The 19,296-nt window shown below is 33.5% G+C and overlaps 2 protein-coding genes across 2 annotated transcripts; both read right to left on the bottom strand.

Annotated features, from left to right (window-relative positions):
- Positions 1-6,163: 6,163 nt before the first annotated feature.
- Positions 6,164-7,178, bottom strand: LOC115891705. Its single transcript, XM_030912246.1, has 3 exons — positions 6,913-7,178; positions 6,640-6,856; positions 6,164-6,575 (listed from the first exon to the last, which is right to left on the bottom strand). The coding sequence occupies exons 1-3, from the start codon at positions 7,072-7,074 to the stop codon at positions 6,271-6,273; spliced, it is 684 nt and encodes a 227-aa protein (XP_030768106.1). The 5' UTR covers positions 7,075-7,178; the 3' UTR covers positions 6,164-6,270.
- Positions 7,179-11,114: 3,936 nt separating this feature from the next.
- Positions 11,115-19,197, bottom strand: LOC115891720. The gene is made up of 8 exons (XM_030912259.1): positions 18,945-19,197; positions 18,717-18,885; positions 18,468-18,655; positions 18,262-18,405; positions 13,332-13,571; positions 12,001-12,172; positions 11,753-11,943; positions 11,115-11,293 (listed from the first exon to the last, which is right to left on the bottom strand). Exons 1-8 carry the CDS (start codon positions 19,179-19,181, stop codon positions 11,126-11,128), a joined length of 1,509 nt encoding a protein of 502 aa, XP_030768119.1. The 5' UTR covers positions 19,182-19,197; the 3' UTR covers positions 11,115-11,125.
- Between the last annotated feature and the right edge of the window lie 99 nt (positions 19,198-19,296).

Here is a 19,296-nt window from a genome sequence, read left to right as displayed (position 1 = left end):
GGTAGTAAATCTAGATGGAAATTGTGGCAGAACTTAAATTAACAGTGACATTATCGCGATTTATCGAAAAAACTCTAAAATAGTTGGTTGTGTAGCGTGTGGTAGATCTCGGCAAAAATTGAGTGAAATAATGGAACAACTTTTCGCTAGTAAGTGACTATATAATATACATACGTGTAGTAAACCGATCATTTATGAAATTCACTTAAATTAACTAAATTATATATTTTCTTGCATTTTAGCTTTTATTTACTACTTGTCAAAGATCAGATGTCAAAGATTTTTGATACGTTAATTTGACTTACCTGCTTCAGTAGCGTATCGGCTATTTGTGTTAATAAATACTTATTATAACTTATCTATTTTTATTAGAATTATATATTTTTATAACAATTTTAATAACTACCAACATTTATTCACAACGTAAAATAAAATAACAAATTATTGAGTCTACCCCAAGTCTACCCTACATCATAGTTTTAGATTTTTAAATAAAATTAGAACGGCACTGATAAACCGGAATTTAAGTCGGCCATATTTGAGGCCCATCGCGGTGTACCTAAGATTTTTAATATGCTCCTTCCTTAGTCTTCTTATTCAAAGGCCGAAGCAGATTCAAATGCTCTTTCAAACTATATTAGGGTTTTATATACCTATCTAGCTCAGATTTTGAATAAAAAGCGATTTTTAAATAAAATTGCAATGAAGATGGCTGGTGTCGCGATGGCAATTTTTTAGTGACAATTAGTAACTATTTCCAAAGTCGATATTTGTTTATAGACATTATTACTTATAATTTATAATAGTTTACTTAGGTTTACCTATAATAGTTTAATAAATAAGTATTCATTATTTTATCAAGAAAAATAAAGCAGTATCTGCTGGCGAAACGAATGGATATGCTACTAGTGTTTTAATTTGTGAGGAAATTGTTTCTTTGTGGCCTCAAGAGCTTATGCTTAACGGTGTCCAAAAATAGGAATTTTCCTGATAAGCGTTCCTTAGAAAAACTACTTGTCCTATTTCGTAGAGCTGGTAGTGTGGTTTATTAAAAACCTATTAGGCAGAAACCTGTCGTTGGAAGTGAGGAAAATGAATTTGCCATAATTGTCTCTTTTATAGGAAGTCCATATATCTACAAGCCATCGTAAAATAAATCAAATAACTACTTCTTCGTTTTTCTTGATAGAATAATAAATACATATTTAATAAATATTATTTATTAAACTATTGTAGGTAAATTAATAAAAGTAAACTGGTATAAATTTAAATAAGTCCATAAACTAATTTCGGTTTTGAAAATAGTTACTAACTGTCATTAGAAAATTGCCATGGCGACACCAGCCCTCTTGATTGCCATTTTATTGAAAAATCATTTTTTACTCAAAATCTGAGCTAGATAGGTATAGGAAACCCTAATATAGTTTGAAAGAGCATTTGAATTTACTTCGATTTATTATAAAAAATACAGGGTGTTGTATTTGAAATAACGAAGTTTTTATGTAAAATAAATCCTTGAAATAGATCATCAATTTTTGATATCCCTGTATAAATTTAAGGAAGCAATAACATTTTCCAGTAAAGTTTATATCTCTACCTTTAAACTCACCACAAGAATTAATTCTGAAAAGTGTTAATAATCTATTCTACTGTAGCATACAAATTTAAATCTTTAAATATCTAAAAAATCAAAGATCTTAAACATATTTAACCCTTATAATAAATGCCTTTTTTGGGGCCCAGGAATCCAAAATGAGATAAAATACCGGGTGTTCCATAAGAGAAAATATAACTTTGGTATGGATCTTAGTTCTGAAACACCCTGTATATTTCAAAATAATTTTAAATTGTGTACATTGCCCCTCCCCACATATACCCATAAAATATTTTGTTTCTACATCTTTTCGTTTTCGTATAATCAATCGAGGCGAATGAGGTGCGCCACCCTGTACAATAAAAGAAACGATAGCCTATAAACGATAGCCTATAAACGTATAAAAAAAAATATAAACGTTTTATTAGTCTAAACAAATATAAATGTACCTATTGGTCAGGCATCTGTAGCTATGTATGGCTATCGTTTCTTTTATAATTTCAAATATTAATATACAGGGTGAGTTTTAAATAAGTACAAATTTTTTTAGGAGTGGTATATTTCTACCCCAGGAAGATCTCTATGAGTTTTTTTTTAAATCGTGCATTTTCTTTTAAATTTTCGCAGTGGTATAAATTGTACATTAAAAAGTATGGAACTTGTACGGAACAGAACCATACGTATAGCGTGTATACAATAAAAAAAAATCGGTAAAAAAACTTTTAAGTTAAACGGTTTTATCTTATGTGCACTGAAAACTAGAAAATAATAATAACAATTAGGTATTTTGAACTTCTAGTTCAGAAATATTTTAGTACTAGGCAGAATATATATAGCTTTTAGGCATATTAGACTAAAATAAAAACGTGGGGCCCATTAACTATTGCTGTAATACTTTCTTCTATACTAAGTGTGGATTGCATCGACTTACTATAATCGTAACTGGAGATTTTGACAATCAATAACCAGCCGTGGCGGCTTCACCAGCGAACGCCGAGCTCATGATCTACAAAAGTATAAAGATATGCTTTGCCATAGGTAGGATTTCAGAGGGGCCCCACGTTTTTATTTTAGTCTAATATGCCTAAAAGCTATTCTGCCTAGTACTAAAATATTTCTGAACTAGAAGTTCAAAATACCTAATTGTTATTATTATTTTCTAGTTTTCAGTGCACATCAGATAAAACCAAAGTTTTTTTACCGATTTTTTATTTTCTAGTTTTTAGTATTTAACGGAAATGCCTACCGAATATTCCTCATTCTATTTAATTCGTTTGTGTGATGTTCAAATTCTCCAAACGTTCTGTAACTACAACGATACCTACCTGGCTAGAAGATCTTGGAAGCATATGAGGTAATCTTTCACTGACCTCAAAGATATCTTGGGCAAACAGCACTGCTTGTCCGCGGAAACCATACTGCCCGTATAGCCCAGTAAACTTTATGATTTTAACAAACGGGATGATTCTACACAACACACGCTGCTCTGCTTGCGTCAGCGCTTTAATCTCGTCTGGTATAGAACCTGGGTCCAGATTATTCCAGTACACCTTTGATGGTGCTATTGTTCTCTTACTGGTCACATGTGTTTGGCAGCGCGAACATAAAAGTAATGTTGTTTTTAAAGACAGTTCTGCAGGTAGATATCCTAATGCAGCTGTGTTGTAACGTGCAGTATGAATTTGGTTAGGATAACAACGCTTCGTGCAAATGTCACAAACGTGTATGCATGATGTGTTAATAGCATTTTCGAACGCTTGTACATGATTTTCAGCTCTGCGTTGCTGTGCACGCTCGCGTTGGTTATTTAACCTGTCTTGGCGTTGTTCAGGTGTTTCTGAAGCTTCTAACTCCTTTCGTCTCTCACGCCGGCATGTTAATCTGGCCTCACGTTGCTCAGCTGTTTCTGATGTTATTAGCTCTCTTTGTCTCTCTCGTTGTGATGCCAGCCTAGACTCATGACGCTCAGGTGTTTCTGACGCTAACAACTCTCTTTGTCTGTCACGTTGTGATGCTAGCCTGGACTCATGACGCTCAGGTGTTTCTGACGCTAACAACTCTCTCTGTCTGTCGCGTTCTGATGCTAGCCTAGACTCATGACGCTCAGGTGTTTCTGACGCTAACAACTCTCTTTGTCTCTCTCGTTGTGAGGCCAGCCTAGACTCATGACGCTCAGGTATTTCTGCCGCTAACAACTCTGTCTGTCTATCACGTTGTGATGCTAGTCTGGACTCATGACGCTCAGGTGTTTCAGGACTCTACCAGCTGCCTTTGTCTCTCACGTTGTGCTATTAACCTGGCATCATGTTGCTCAGGTGTTTCTGTTGCTAACCGTTCTCTTCGTTTCTGTAGTCGACTATAGGTTTCATTTTCACTTTCTTTTGCACGTTTCGTTCTATACTTTTCTTTCGCCTTTTCGAGCCTTCTTTTTCGTTGTGTAGCATTTTCGTTTTTATTTTTGTTTGTTTTTTAATTTATTGTTTCCATGTTGTTCCCACGAGTAATGGACGTTTTAACGGTCGACCCCCCCAGAGGTCCAGTAGAGGGGCAAGGCTATAATATACAACAAGAGGCGCCCAATCTTGAGGGGAAAACGCTTGCGACATTACATTTTTAGCCACCCTAATGCCATACAGTCCTCAGCACGTTTTAACCTATTACCTTAACTTGGGTGGTAAAGCTACCGTTAACTACGTAGGTACATCTAATCACCTATTTTTTTTTATCTGTCCTAACGTCACACAATCTTGGACACAACTGTTCTGGACACGACTACTCATGCCCTCACCTAATACGCCATTTTGTAACGACGTCCACTTGGATTTTAAATTTTGTCATAATCACAGTATTCTACTAGTGTAGCCCTTTCATTTGATACCCATATTGAGGGGGTTGTGGAAAAATATGAAATCCGCCATTTTGTACCGGCGGCCATCTTAGATTTACAATGTTATTGGTATTACTATATTGTATTGTCATCGGAACTAAAGGTGTGTACCAAATTTCAGATCAATCTGACAACAGGAAGGTACTTAAATTTCAATTTCTAATTTTGACCCAAATAAACAAACAAATAAATAAATACCGTACGGGTCGAGCTAAATAAAACCGTTTAAAAATACGGGACGGATATGGAATGGATATATAATGGAAACGAAAGGTATAGTGAGAATCAACCTTAAAAGGGATGCAAATACTGAAAAAAAAATCTGGTAAAAATTAAAAATTCGAAGTTTGTGAATCTAAAAATACCTTAGAATTTTGATGATCTGTCAGTGAGTCAATGCTTGCCAAAAGAAATTTGACAAGCGATAATTCGAAACTATGAGGTAACTACTAGATATTTTGGTAATATATCCAGCTATAGTATGTCCTCATGTTTAGTGAAAATGAATATTCTTGCTTTATCCACTACGAAGTTACAAGGTGGTCTAAAGTGCCGCTAATACCTTCGAGAAAAGGATGGTACTGCCATGCCCCCATATAAATAAATTTCGTAAAAAATAAGTATTTGACAACGTCAAAGACCTATCGTATCGCATATATGCAGAGTAAGCCAACTTCTGTACACTATGTTAAAAAACAGTTAAAAATACACAATATACCTATTCCTGCTTAGGCCATGCTTCCTGAGCTATCAAATGAGCTGCAACATTTCCAGAAATAATCTTCCTATACAATTAGAAATTTTCCAAAGCTTAGAAACGAGAAAAATTTTCAAGCTCTAGATTCAAGCCTTCAAGCTCTAGATTCTTAAACTTGGTCTCTAGAGTGATAGTTTTCAGTAAAATAAGGATCACTAAAGGTGACGATTAGGGTAGAAATGAAGAACTTCTACTCTAAGAAGAAAAAATTATAAAAAGAAAATGTTTTTGGTCTTAATACTGAAACAAATCAAAAAGATCTTAGTTTTGAATATAAATAACAGTAAATATGTGATATAGAAATATGTAGATATAGAATAACAGACATTCTAGTACTTTTGTTCCAAAATTGGTACTATAGGTGACTTCAAGGACAGAAAAAGTAAACAATATAACAACTTTATATGGATTTTAAGTTCTTTCTTCATAATCATTTATCTTTGTTTTGTTTTTTGTTTTGTCTCTTCTTTTTATTAACGACATTGCTATCATAAACATCAGTGGTAAAGTATGTCTTTTTGCGGACGACACTAGTTTCACTTGGAGCAACAAGGACGTCACGGCACTTCATAGGATTATATCAAAGGACTTAATTACCATTAAATCTTGGTGTGATTCGAACCTCCTGAGTCTCAACATTTCTAAAACTAAAACTTTGTCGTATAAAAACTCGCTGCAGCCTTTTGTACTTAACAACACCAACATTGGCGTCGTAAAATCTGTAAAATTCTTAGGACTTGTTGAGATAATTCTCTGAAATGGGACATGCATATCGACGCTTTGTCGATATATCTCTTTGTCGTAATCTCTGCCTGTTTTGCATTAAGATCTGTTTCTAAGGAGTTTAACTTGTCAGTGGCTAGAACTGTTTATTATGCACTTTATTATTGGTTGTCTCTATAGAAATTAAACATATTTATATCAAAACTTTTTATTTTTGAGGTAACCATTTCAACAGTCTGCTGCTCCACACGAATTAACAATAAATAACAATAAATAAACTTAACAAAATCTAACGCCTGCAAAGGTCTATCATCGCCTGTATGCAGAGAAAGCCAAGCTCTGTGGACTCTGTTCAAACGATCTTGCATAGTACTGTTGCGCTGGCCAAGCTTCATGAGCTGACAGTTGTGCAGCGGCATTGTCCGAGGCAATCTTTTTACATAATTGGAAGATGGCCAATCCTATAGATACGATGAACGAGAAGAAGGATAATTGGAGAGCATTAAACGCCTTCAAACTCAAGATTCCTAAAGCCAAAGGCACTAGAGTGATGGCTTTCAATAAAACAAATACTAGGATGGGGATGAAGATCTTCTTTAACTTCGATTTACGGGCTAAAACAAACAAAAAAGGAGTATTAATTTTAATCAGTAGTAAACGTGGATAAGGGATAAGTACCTTCTTGGACTCCTGTGCCAAAGTTGACTTTAAAATCTAGTTCATCACTGTCTAAGTTTCTTCCTTCAACCGTTACAGATCCAAAAACAGGAAGCTTGAAGTGAACATCGTGTGATTTGATGTAGTTTTCGATTTTGTCTTCATAATCTGCGTTGCTTCGACTGGAAATCTCGTTGGAACGGTATGAGTTTCTAGTTACTTTGACGTCATCAGAGAACTAAAATTTTTATTAACTAAATTCAAAGATAAATTTAAAAGATCGTTAATGTTTACCTCATGATTGTCTTTGCTCAAAATGCTATCCAAAAATCCAGCCAAATACTCTTTAAGGTATCCAATAGGATCTTCCTCAAAAGTCAGTGACTTTTCATCGGGTTTTGGCGAAGCAGCAACCACTGCGATAGCACACAGGCCGAAACAAATCAGCAATTTCATGGTGACGTTCGTGGTAAACCAACGAAATGAATGACGGTCTAAATTTCCAACTTTGCTTTTTATACCGGTGACCTATCGGAAGTGAGAACGACATGAAAAATTGACCGGTGGTGGCTAGATTTGGGAAAATTGTGTCGGACATTATGAGCGTTTTAAGTGGTTCGAAGCGGAGGTTGGGTTAAAAGCGGATGGAGCTTGCATGTAAAGTAACGCACGGCGGTACTGTTTGATTCAACCGATTGAAAATCGATAGATTATTATTCAGGACTGTGAACAGACTGGCAGTAATCTGTCTATCTTGTTCGATTTTTAATTGAAGAGAAATATTTGCAGTAGTAATTTTGTGAAGCCCTATTTTCATGAATTTTTTAGCAAGCTGTGTATAATTATATCAACTTTTATTTGTAAACTCAGTTTTTTATAAACTTTTGTGGTGGGTATATTATACAGGGTTAATCGAGGGATTGTTTTTTTACCCTAACTTTGACACACCCTGTGCTATCATTGCGTGTATAAATTTTCCTGAAATATAATTTTAGAGTCAGAACCATGTCTCTTGACCATTTTGTTTTTTGGGTCATATCAATACATGCCTTGGTTCATTTTTAAGAGCGAAATGAACTTGCCACTAACAATTCGCAATTCTTTCAGTTATAATTTATTTTTGAAGTTTTTTTTCAATATGACAAGGCAGTTTTGGTGATTATTGTGAACTATATACTACTAAGAACTGCCCATCATGTTCGACGTTTGGGAAATGCTTGGCAGGAGGGTTAGAGGTCGCGAAGCGTTACCAGTTTCATTAAATGAACTTCGATTGGTCCTTAAAGAAGGATGGGAAAATATAACGCAATATGATATAATATACAGCCTCAATGACAGTATGAACAAACGTATACAGGTAGTTATAGCAACCAGGGGAGGCAATACAAAGTATTATGGTACTTTTTACAATTTCTTTTTCTGTTTGTATACTTCAGTATTAGGTACAGACGTTTTTTTTTAATAATGTGTTCTTTTTTTATAAATTGGATTAGGATCGAAAGAAATCAACAGAAGTCCTTTGTTTTAAATTTGTCGACGTTTCGCAAAATTTATTTGCATCTTCAGGACACTACAAAGTTAAGAGAGCAAAAATACAATCAAATAAAAGTTTTTCCAAAAATTTTTAACAAACAACTTAAAATACATATCAGTGGAATTCCACACATATACAATTGGTAAAACTACCATAATGTTAACAATTAAATAAAATATATGTATATGTTACTCACATTTAAATCTGGACTTTCTTAGTCATATCCATTAATACACGGATGGTATAGAGGGGAGTGGTATATATCCCTTTTTTCCTTTTAAAACACATAACACACTTACATAAAAAAAACATATAACACAATTATGTATAGAGAAATATCACGAAAATCTTTTCCTTTCACAGACAAGCAGTGCAGATGTACCTACGTTGACCGTATACAGAGAGCAACTAATTCTAGTTGATAAAATACTAATATAATTTTTACCTGGAGATAAAGAACAGTTGAAAAAAGAAACATATAAAAATATTATTTGGATTTAAACCATTATTTTGAAGTTATATTATTTAATTTTTGAAAGAATATTAAAATATGCTGTACTCAGGTTTTCTACGTCTGTTCTTTTATTAACGCAATTTTTGTTTTTTTGGAAATTGCGTCAATAAAAGAACAGACGTAGAAAACCTGAGTACAGCATATTTTAATATTCTTTCAAAAATTAAATAATATAACTTCAAAATAATGGTTTAAATCCAAATAATATTTTCTTTCAACTTTGTTCTTTATCTCCAGGTAAAAATTATATTAGTATGTTATCAACTAAATTGAGTTGCTCTCTGTACGGTCAACGTAGGTACATCTGTGCTGTCTGTGAAAGGAAATATTTTCGTGATATTCTCTATACATAATTGTGTTATATGTTTTTTTTTATGTAAGTGTGTTATGTGTTTTAAAAGGAAAAAAGGGATATATACCACTCCCCTCTATACCATCCGTGTATTAATGGATATGACTAAGAAAGTCCAGATTTAAATGTGAGTAACATATACATATATTTTATTTAATTGTTAACATTATGGTAGTTTTACCAATTAAAACTTTTATTTGATTGTATTTTTGCTCTCTTAACTTTGTAGTGTCCTGAAGATGCAAATAAATTTTGCGAAACGTCTACAAATTTAAAACAAAGGATTTCTGTTGATTTCTTTCGATCCTAATCCAATTTATAAAAAAAGAACACATTATATATTATTGGATCGACAACAATAAAAATTATGTTTTTTTTTAATATCGTTAGTTCTGTTATTACTATAAATGTTTATTAAAACCAGGACTGTATCGTTAGTCTTGAACATTTTTTTTTAATTTAGCATAGAGTATCCGATGCAGCGTAATTGACCTTAAGACAATATTCACCAAAACCATCTCGTCTTTTTAAAAAATTACATCAAAAGTAATGATAACTGAAAAAATTGCAAATTGATCGTGATCAGTTCATTTCGCTCTTAAAAATTAACCAAAGCATGCATTGACGTGATTTAAAAAACAAAATGCTCAGGAGATATGGTTCTTAGAGTAAAATTATATTTTAGGAAAATTGACACACGAAATTATTGCACAGGGTGTTTTAAAGTTAGGATAAAAAGCAACCCCTCCATTACCCTGTATAATATGCCAATTACTAAAGTTTACAAAAAACTGAGTTTACGAAAAGTTGATATAATTATATACAGTTTGCTAAAAAGTTCATGCAAATAGGGCTAAAAATATCAAGAATATAACACTTTTTATTTAAATATACCAAATTTTTTTTAACATGTCTTTGGAATATAGAAGTAAATTTTCAAGTTAACTAAAGTACGTGTTCTATTCGTTTACTTTTCATGTTAGAAATTACGATCTTATATTTGATTGTATGAATTGAAAGGTAATGATATCATGATGTACTCTATTATACAGGGTGGTCCCAACTGTATTTCGGAAACTTCGTCAGCATATTCTGCTGATAAAAATAAATAAAAAAGTTCGTATAAATGTATGTCCTAAAATGTTTACTTTCGGAGATACAGGGTGTAGAAGTTTCATTTTTATTTTCTGGTTCTTTAATATATCTTTTGCTATGCTCTCCTCTCCAAAGTGCGGGCCGTCTGGCTGCCGGTAGACTACTGCGTGTCACTAATGCGCCCCACATCTGTACGGCTATCCCATTTTCGTGTGTTTTATGGGATTTCGATTTAGTGAACAGTAGTGAATAGATATTGAATACATATATGGGGATGCGCAGCAGTGAATGCAACGTCTACCGGCAGCCAGACGGTCCGCACTCTGTTCAGGAAAGCATAGCAACTTTCTTAAAATTCTCTTTGGAAAACGTTGCTAGCTCTTAGACTATAAGTAAAACAGCAAAATCGTTATTGAAATGAAAATATAAAATAACACCAATCGCAAGCAAATCGTACATCCGATGAACGGAGGCATAAAAATAAATTAAAAAATAAATTTAAAAAATGCGTAATTTCCTAACCAATCGAAGTAATCAAGCTTTTAGATCATTAGTGAGTGTGTCACGCATAATTATTACATGTATTGGCAATCAAATATATTATATAAATACAATATATTATAAATACAATATATTATTATTAAATAAAAACCGTACATTTCTACGCCTATACATTTTTTCAAAATAAGCAGAATATTTTTTAGTCAACTGTACTTTTTGATTCAGATTTTAGTATGTTTGTTATGACAAAAAATAAAGCTCTATCAGTAGTCATATGTAATATGTAATTATAACCATCTCGAGTCACATTTAGATATAATATGTGATGTTATAATATGATGTTGCGCTCTATGTTTTTTAAAGGTTTTATTAAATGTAATTAAATATTTTTTTCATCTATTAATTTGGAAAATAAAATATTGTTGGTAAATAAAACTCATCCAAATATAACAACATTCATTTAATAAATTAAAATAAATTAATGATCAACAAGTCTTAACTCCATTTTTTATTATAATTGCCCACGGTAAGCCATTTCAGCTGCAGACCTTCTGTGTCTGTAAACTGGTGCTCCATACACCGGTACTGGGGCTTGCACTGGTGCAACCGGAAGTGGAGGAGCGATAGGCAGTAAGTCAACATGATGGTCAACATGTGGATAGTGGACGACTTCATATTGCTAGAAAGAAAAATAATTTAATAATGAAGAGTTTATAAATTTTCTTCGTGGCAAATTTGAAAAGTTTATTTTATGTGTTTCATCATTCACTATCTAGTAAAAACTTGATTCAATATGTTGTTGAACTTTTACTGGCGTGGTTTAATTACTAATTGTTAAAATTCACTGATTTACTCTACCATATTTTAACACTACTTCGATATTTTAAATTATCTATTTAATATTATTTTGTAAATTCTATGTTATCGTGAAGCGTTTATTTTTATACTCATTTCTTTTATTAATTTTATTTAGTGACAGATAGAGGCATTAAAATTTACACAGAAATATTCTTTCGACGCTGATTGTAACGTTCCTTTCAGTCAATAAGACATACATTCATATTTTTGTTGTATTTTGTTCTTTTTTTAATTATATTTTGAATTTTTGAAAAATAATCTAAACATTTTATATACTTACTGGGGGTTTTACGAATTTGGAGAAAATAGCTACTGCGCCAGTGAGAACTAAGGAAATCAGACCCAAAGTCAGAGCTTTCCATGTTTTCAAGGCGATTAAACCTAACGCCAAAGGCACTAGGAAAGCGGTTTTGAATTTCAGTCCTAATAAGAATGGAAAAATGACCTTCTTAACGATTTTAGAAGAACGTCCTAAAAATTAAAAAAATATCATATTGAATCATGGTAATGATTTTCTTAAATTAATACCAGTAGCGGCTAAAGGTACAGCAATTGGTTCAGGTTGAACGAAACTTCTTGGGACTAGTTTAGCTAGGGGACCATCAGAGCTTAGAACAGATGGAACCTTTGCCACTAAACTGTGTTCAACTAAAAACCTGTCGAAGCGGTCCAAAATGTTATTAGTTTCGTAAGAACGATCCTGCAACAAAAAATAAAGCTCTGGTTTAAAAACAAAATACACCTATTTATATCAAATACAAGTAAACAAAATTGCATCGAGAACATCTAAATTAATTGATTATATTAAAATACTTTTTTTATAAAAGATCTGGAAGTTGTTTCTTTTATAAAGATATGTCTATAAAGGGCGAGTCGTAAATAAGAGAAAATATATTTAAACAGGGTAGATAGATCTCAGTCATTCTTGAGTTGTACGTAGTTTATTCACACGACTTTGTTTTATACAGGATGAGTCTTAAATAAGTGCAAATATTTTTAAGGGTGGTATATTTCGACCCCAGAAACAAGCCTATGAGGCTTATTGCGCGAAAATATTTTTTGAAAATTTGGAATTTCTTGAAATTTGCTTAATTTTAGTTAAAAAAGATAATATATATGTTAATAATATGACAACAATGGTAGTAGATTAAATTTACAAGAAAGAAAGCGCAGCAAAGATTCAGCGGTTCTCAAAATTTAAGCAAAATTTATAATTTTCTAAATTTTCAAAGTGAAATATCTCGAGCATGTTGGACTTGGTATATAAAAAACGGTAAGAGAGCAGATGTGTCTTTTATCGAAATCTAACCAGCCCTGAAAATATTTGCACTTATTTAAGACTAACCCTGTATACAAATATAGATTAAGGATAAATTTATTGGTTAACGACTTTTGGTTCCTTTTTTAAGCTTAAGTACTAGTAACCAGAAATTCGAAATAAAATTGTAATTTAATTGACATTAAAAAAAGTAAGAATATTATTTTAATCAAAAGGTTTGTAAAAGTTACCGTTATTACAAAACTAACTAAACTTTGATGTAAATTAAGTATAAATTTATTCCTTGCCTTTTAATGATTTTTGATTACTTTTTTTTAATATTTCCATTTTGTTTTTATAAATATAACTCCTAAATGAAAAGAATAGAAAAAAAAATTAATAGAAAGGAAATATCTGAAAATCCTTAAACTATTGAAAAGCAAAAGTGATTTTTATGTGCTAAATTTTTAATCTAGTATTACAATTATTATGTAACTGAATCTTCTGAAGACATAGTTTCAGAAAAGTCAAGTGCACTAAGTGTTAAAATTAATAAAAACTATTAAAATTTTAGATTTCTCCTATCATGTTTAAATCTTACCTCAGCTTCGACGTTTGTGTTTCTAACCATCGCCAAATCATCGGTAATCTTAATCACATTCTTCTGAGCAACGTAGTTCATCCAATTCAAAGCCTTCGGCCTCACGCAGCTAACAGAAAAATCCTGCAAGCAAGATTTGTACATGTCTTGCGCCACATCCACCAGGGATGGGTTTGCACTCGCTGCACTCGTTACAGCAACGATAAGAATTAGACACTTTGCAAACCCCGCCATTTTGATAGTTATTTTTTAGTTGCAACGTACCAGTGATATCGTTGCTGTTATCAATGCGGTTTAGTGAATGAATATTTGATTGATATGCGTCAAGTTTTATAGACTTAGGGCGCGGAAGTAGAAATCATCGACGGTTGACGGTTAGGTATGCGCCAAAATGTGACCCGAAAATAGTTGAAGAGTTATTTGATATGGATTATGTGCGTTGGCTTTTATGGAATCAGCTGGGATTGCTGTATATGGAGGGTAGTTGCCTACTGAACTATATCCTGAAGGCCGACGTGTAGAGATGTTTGTCTTTTTTTATGTGAGCGACGTTAGAATTTCACTTTCTTCGTAGAATTTAAATATTAGGGTTTCGAACCATATCCATAAAATTCTTCTGAAATATTATAACCGAATAGAATCAAATATTGTAACAGAATAGAATACAATCAAATTGTAATATAGATATAAAACTTTTATATAGTTATATTATTTTAATTGAATATTACTCTATATCATTTTTTTTTGGTTTGAGTAATAAAGTTTTACCTTCGAAAAGAAAAAAATATGCTACTAAATAAAATCATTTAAATATATAGCTTTGCATTATGATTTAGAATGAAATTTAGATAATGCGTATTTTAGAATGAAATTTATATAAAAGTTTGAATATTTGACTAATTTAAATAGAACTACATGTATTATATAATATTTTGATTTAATTTAGAATGTAGAATGTGAATAAGTAAGAGGGGGAGTTAACCACTGCGACCTTAAGGATCTATTGTGCCCCCCCTTCCTTGAGTCATCGCACAGTCTATAACCCAACATACCCCTGTTGTAGAGGGGACAGGGTATTTCCCATCCTCCTCTGACAACAGTTCTTCCTCCGAGGGTACACATACTTCCACGGTTGGAGTTTGGCTCTGCGAGCTTGCTTCCAGCTGAGGAACCCGTGAGGTTTGGTTTGGTTTGGAGGATCTCTCTGTATTTTCTCCATCTCTTTAACTTGGTCTCTCCTTAGACCTGATACCGGTGTTTTTCCGTACCTATAATAGAGGATATGTCCCTCTTTCTCTATTGCTTCCTTGGATTTGAGGTGAATTCCTATTGTGAGGACCTGACCATGACCCTCCTCCCTCTAGTTAATGACTCGCCAACTCGATGTCCTTACATTGAAGTTCTGACCCTGGATAAGGCTCACCAGGTAGGTAGTGTCTTTCCCCTTGCTCCTCGGTAGAAAGGCCGTGACGGCCACCCCTTTAGAGATGTTTACACCTTTACTGCAACCAGTTCCGGCGTTCTCCCTGCCGGGGAAGAGGTGAGAGTTTCTCGCTCCCTCTCTTGCCCTTTGATGGAGATGAGTCAGGTTGTTTCTTGGTTTCTTTACTCTCCCCTTTTCGGAGGAGTGTTTTCGCTTTTGCTTTCTCTGGAGGAAGTCCTTCGTGGAGCAGTCGGAGGTATCTCCGTGCTTCTGCTCTGCTAAGACCTACTCTCAGAGGATCGTCTAGCCCGCCTGGTTGACACAGGCCGGGTAGACGAAACGGTAGCTTGTGTCGCTTATTGGGTCTAGAGGTAGGTTCCCGACCCTTGCTGGAGAAGGTTGTAGCTTGTGTGCCACTTGTGGAGGATGATCCCAAGCAAGTGTCAGCCGGCCCTCTTGTAGTTTCCTTTTATATTTGGTCCCTTGGAACTTTCATTTGTAATGTTCCTAGTGGCGCTAGGGGGCTTCCCCACAGATTCATCGGTGGTGTTTTTAATGCTAGATCTCATAGTGTTCCCACGAGTCGCTAGAGATAGTCGGTCCACTTCTACAAAGCCCGGCATGTAGAAGTAAGGGGTAGATACACACGGGTGCCCCCTGATGCCCCAAGGTTAAGGCAAGTAATGGCTAGTCCTCTATCTAGCCACGCATCTCTTTGACCTGGTCCCGCTATCGGAGGATTTAGGTTTTTGGAGAGGTTGTCTCCTCTTGGTCCAGGCGGTTAAGCCAAGACCCCCCCACACCCTCTACCCGCGAGACATGACCGCAGTCATTAGAGGGTGCCTGATATGACGGATAGGGGTGGCCTTGTCCGACATCGTTATATGTCTTGGTGCAAATCCCTGGCCACGACAAGACGATGAGTGAGATGCTTACCAAGCCAGGCGCTATGGGGATTCCCCCAGCACATGACCAGGAGCTTCCCCAACAACGACAAGGTCTTGCATCACCTAGGGGAAGACCTCCTAGGGGAAGATTTTATTTAAAATTCCCAACTTGTACACAGGGAGAATTTCAAAAATGGATCACCAGGCTCATCCCTTTTTTTAGAAATAGAATAAAAGTTGGTATGTGAGTATATGACATAAATCGGGATTGACTGACGTATTCTATTACTTTCAGTCACTTCCTGTCTCACCGGGAATGACTACAAATTTGAGTTTTAAATGGTATCTTCGGTATGTTTTTGCTTTATATGAGAAAAAAATGACATTCTGAATAGAATGACATATCATATATCCACTTTTGATATTTTCACTTAAAAAATAGCATTTTAAAATTCAATCTAGAGTGCCGTGGTTGTGTAAAAGGAAAGCCATTGATTTTTATACAAACAACTTTGGAAACATATATTTGTGTCTTCGTGTCTTTTCCTGACCGGTTAAAAGATGCCGAAATTGCATTTTTAATCTAATAAAGTGAGTAAGGTAAGTGACTCTATTTTTTCAAATAGAAGGAGGATGGCTCATTAGCATATTTCAAAAAATACATATTTTACGAATAATTTGTTATCAAATCTTTGCTATTTCAAGTCAAATTGTCATTATGAACACAACTACTGGAATCTAGATTGATATTTAACTAATATTTTTTCAATAGAAAATGTCAAAAGTTGAATTTAAAAATTTAAAAATCGCACCTGGCTATTATACAAGGGCAAACAAAATGTTATTTTGGCTAAAGTTTCAAACACCCTGTGGAAATGTTTAACAAAGTAAGGCCTTTAAAAACCACTCTCTCGTCAAGGTGAATTTTGTCTCTATAATGTGTTTTTTGATTTAACTCAATAGCTCTTTTTTGTTGTTTTAGATATTTAATTTTCAAGGAGACAGAACATATTTACAATAATAATTGTAGCATTAAAAACATGTCTTTGCTTTTAGTCCTCAGCAGCACACCTACGAAATAAGTTTTTCTACGACTAGCCTAGAAAATGCAGTTTGACACACGGAAAACTCGATCTGAAATTGGCGTGCTATATAATTGTCGTGTGATAAGGATTTAGCGCACGATATGTGTCAATTTTAACATTTTTAACCTCCAATATTACTCCAATATTTAGCTGAAACGCCAAACGTAACGCAACTGTCAGAAAAGTGCCATCATTACATCACAAATTATTCCACAAAACTGGCAAAAATTGACTGAGTCTGCTGCTAATTTGTAGTCGTAGAAAAAATAGCGTAAAAAACTCGTTCGAAAACTTCTTTGTACACTCGTTCGACTTGTGGACTCCCTAACCTAACAAACTATCGAACTCGTGTGCAAAACGTCGTTTTCGAAACTCGTTGTTTAATATACTATTATTTTGTCTGTATTGTCATTGTCATTAAAAAGTCTTATTATTATTTATTGGCAGTAGTACTTACTACTGCCAACAGTACTTACTCAAGTTGGGATATAGTCTTTCTAGTGACTGAGATAAGATTTCAAGAGACTACCTACATACAAAAATGACTAAAACACAATTTCCCTGTGAATTAAAATGACAGTTACAACTGTCACACTCAGGGACACTCTCTTTGTACAAACTATAGTTTTAAAACAAGAAATCGTTTGTGCTATTGTTGCTTTAATTGAACATGGTAGAGGTAAACTTTCGGATTTAAAATTATCTCTTCTGCGTAGCACTGTGTTCTCTTTATCTGGCAAATGACAACAAACTATATCTGAGCATATATTGTTCCTGCATGTTTATGACCAAGTTTTATCATTATTTAAACAAGGAATAAAAGGAATTGGCATTGTTTCAACAAGGAATAAACTGCAAATTTATACAATTTAAGTATTTGACTAAATTGATTATTAAATTAGCATCCGTCATTATTATCGAACCTGGAAGATTTTATATTAATTACTAAACAATAAGTTCCATCAGGAGTAAATTTTTGTATACCTAAATATTAAATTTTATTTTTAAATATTAGTCTTAGGGATTTATTATTCATATGAGCACATGGCTGAAAGAAAAAAATAGAGACATTTGTAGCAGAATTTCTGTCGAAATGACAGAAAATAAAATTTGACTGTGAATAACTAACAGACACAAACTTACAAAGACCTAAATACTAATAGAAAACGTACTTTATAGTGTGTCTAAAACATATGTTATGGAATAAATAACACCAACATATCTTTATAATTACTACATATAACAATTTAAAATAAGAAATATATAGTTTGTATTATAAAGGTACTTAAAAAAATAGTAACAAGATATCAGGAAATCTTGTCCTTTTATTTCGAAATGTTTTTTTGAAATGATGATTGTTGAAATTTATTGTTTTCGAAAAATATATTTCTAACATATATTTTCGTCTTATTATTTTAATTAGTTGAGTATCTTCTGAATTTTATTTCTTTAAAATTAAAAACTACTTTATATTTGCAAAAGCGTACTTTATTTAATATAAATAACGACATATGTACAATAAATAAATTAATTTAATTTAAATAAGCGTTGTAGGCCATTTCATCTGCATTCAATTGTCTACCATATCCAGGATGGTCCCATCCGCTGGAAATAGGAGCATGGTCTACTACGTGATGATCTACATGCTGCGGATAGTGAATCACCTCGTAGTTTACAGTCTGAAATATTATAAAAATATATGTATCTAATGTATTTGAGATTTAGAGCAATATTTCTTTACCTTTGGTTTAGTGAGTTTGAAAATCAATAATGCTCCAGTAAGAACTAAGGATAGAAGACCTAATGTCAGTGCTTTCCAGGTTTTTAGAGCAATCAAAGCCAAAACTAAAGGAACCAAAATGGCAGTTTTGAATTTCAGACCCAACAAAAATGGAAGAATTACTTTTTTCACAACTTTTGATGATCGACCTGAAATAGTTATAATTTTTTTTTGTTATTATGTAAATGATTTAATGTGGATCTCTTATACCAGTTACAGCCAAAGGTACTTTGACTTCCTGAGGTTCAAGAGATCTGGCAAATAGTTTCTTGAAAGCTCCTGTTTGTGCCAAAACTACTGGAGGCTTAACTATCAGGTCATGGGATTGGATAAAATCTTCAAATCTTTCGAAAACATCATCTTCCAGTCCTCTACCTTGCTACAAATATATTATTTCTTAATAATTATGATAAACTACATAATTTTTTTTTAATTTACCTCAAATTCCTTAGGATTATCCTTTTTAACTATAACCAAATCATGTGTTATCTTAATTTCGTCATTTTGACTCACTTCACTGAACCACTGCAAGGCTTTCGGTCTGGCACAACTCAACGACCAATCTTTTACACATCCGGTGTAAATGTCATTAACTAAATCGACAGCTGAAGGGTTTTGAGCTGTAGCAATCCCGATTAGGAGTACAGTTATCGGCAAAAATGTGAAGCCGGCCATGACTGCGGTGTGACAATTAAAAAACAAATGATAACGAGCCATGGCCATAGTAGAATTTATAGATATTGGGGGACGGAAATAGAAACCGATTTTGATCGGATTTTGTGTGTATGAG

The sequence above is a fragment of the Sitophilus oryzae genome, unplaced genomic scaffold, assembly GCF_002938485.1.
Source record: "Sitophilus oryzae breed Bouriz unplaced genomic scaffold, Soryzae_2.0 scaffold_1190_pilon_pilon, whole genome shotgun sequence".
Lineage (NCBI taxonomy): Eukaryota > Metazoa > Arthropoda > Insecta > Coleoptera > Curculionidae > Sitophilus > Sitophilus oryzae.
This window is presented reverse-complemented; position numbering and strand designations above follow the sequence as displayed.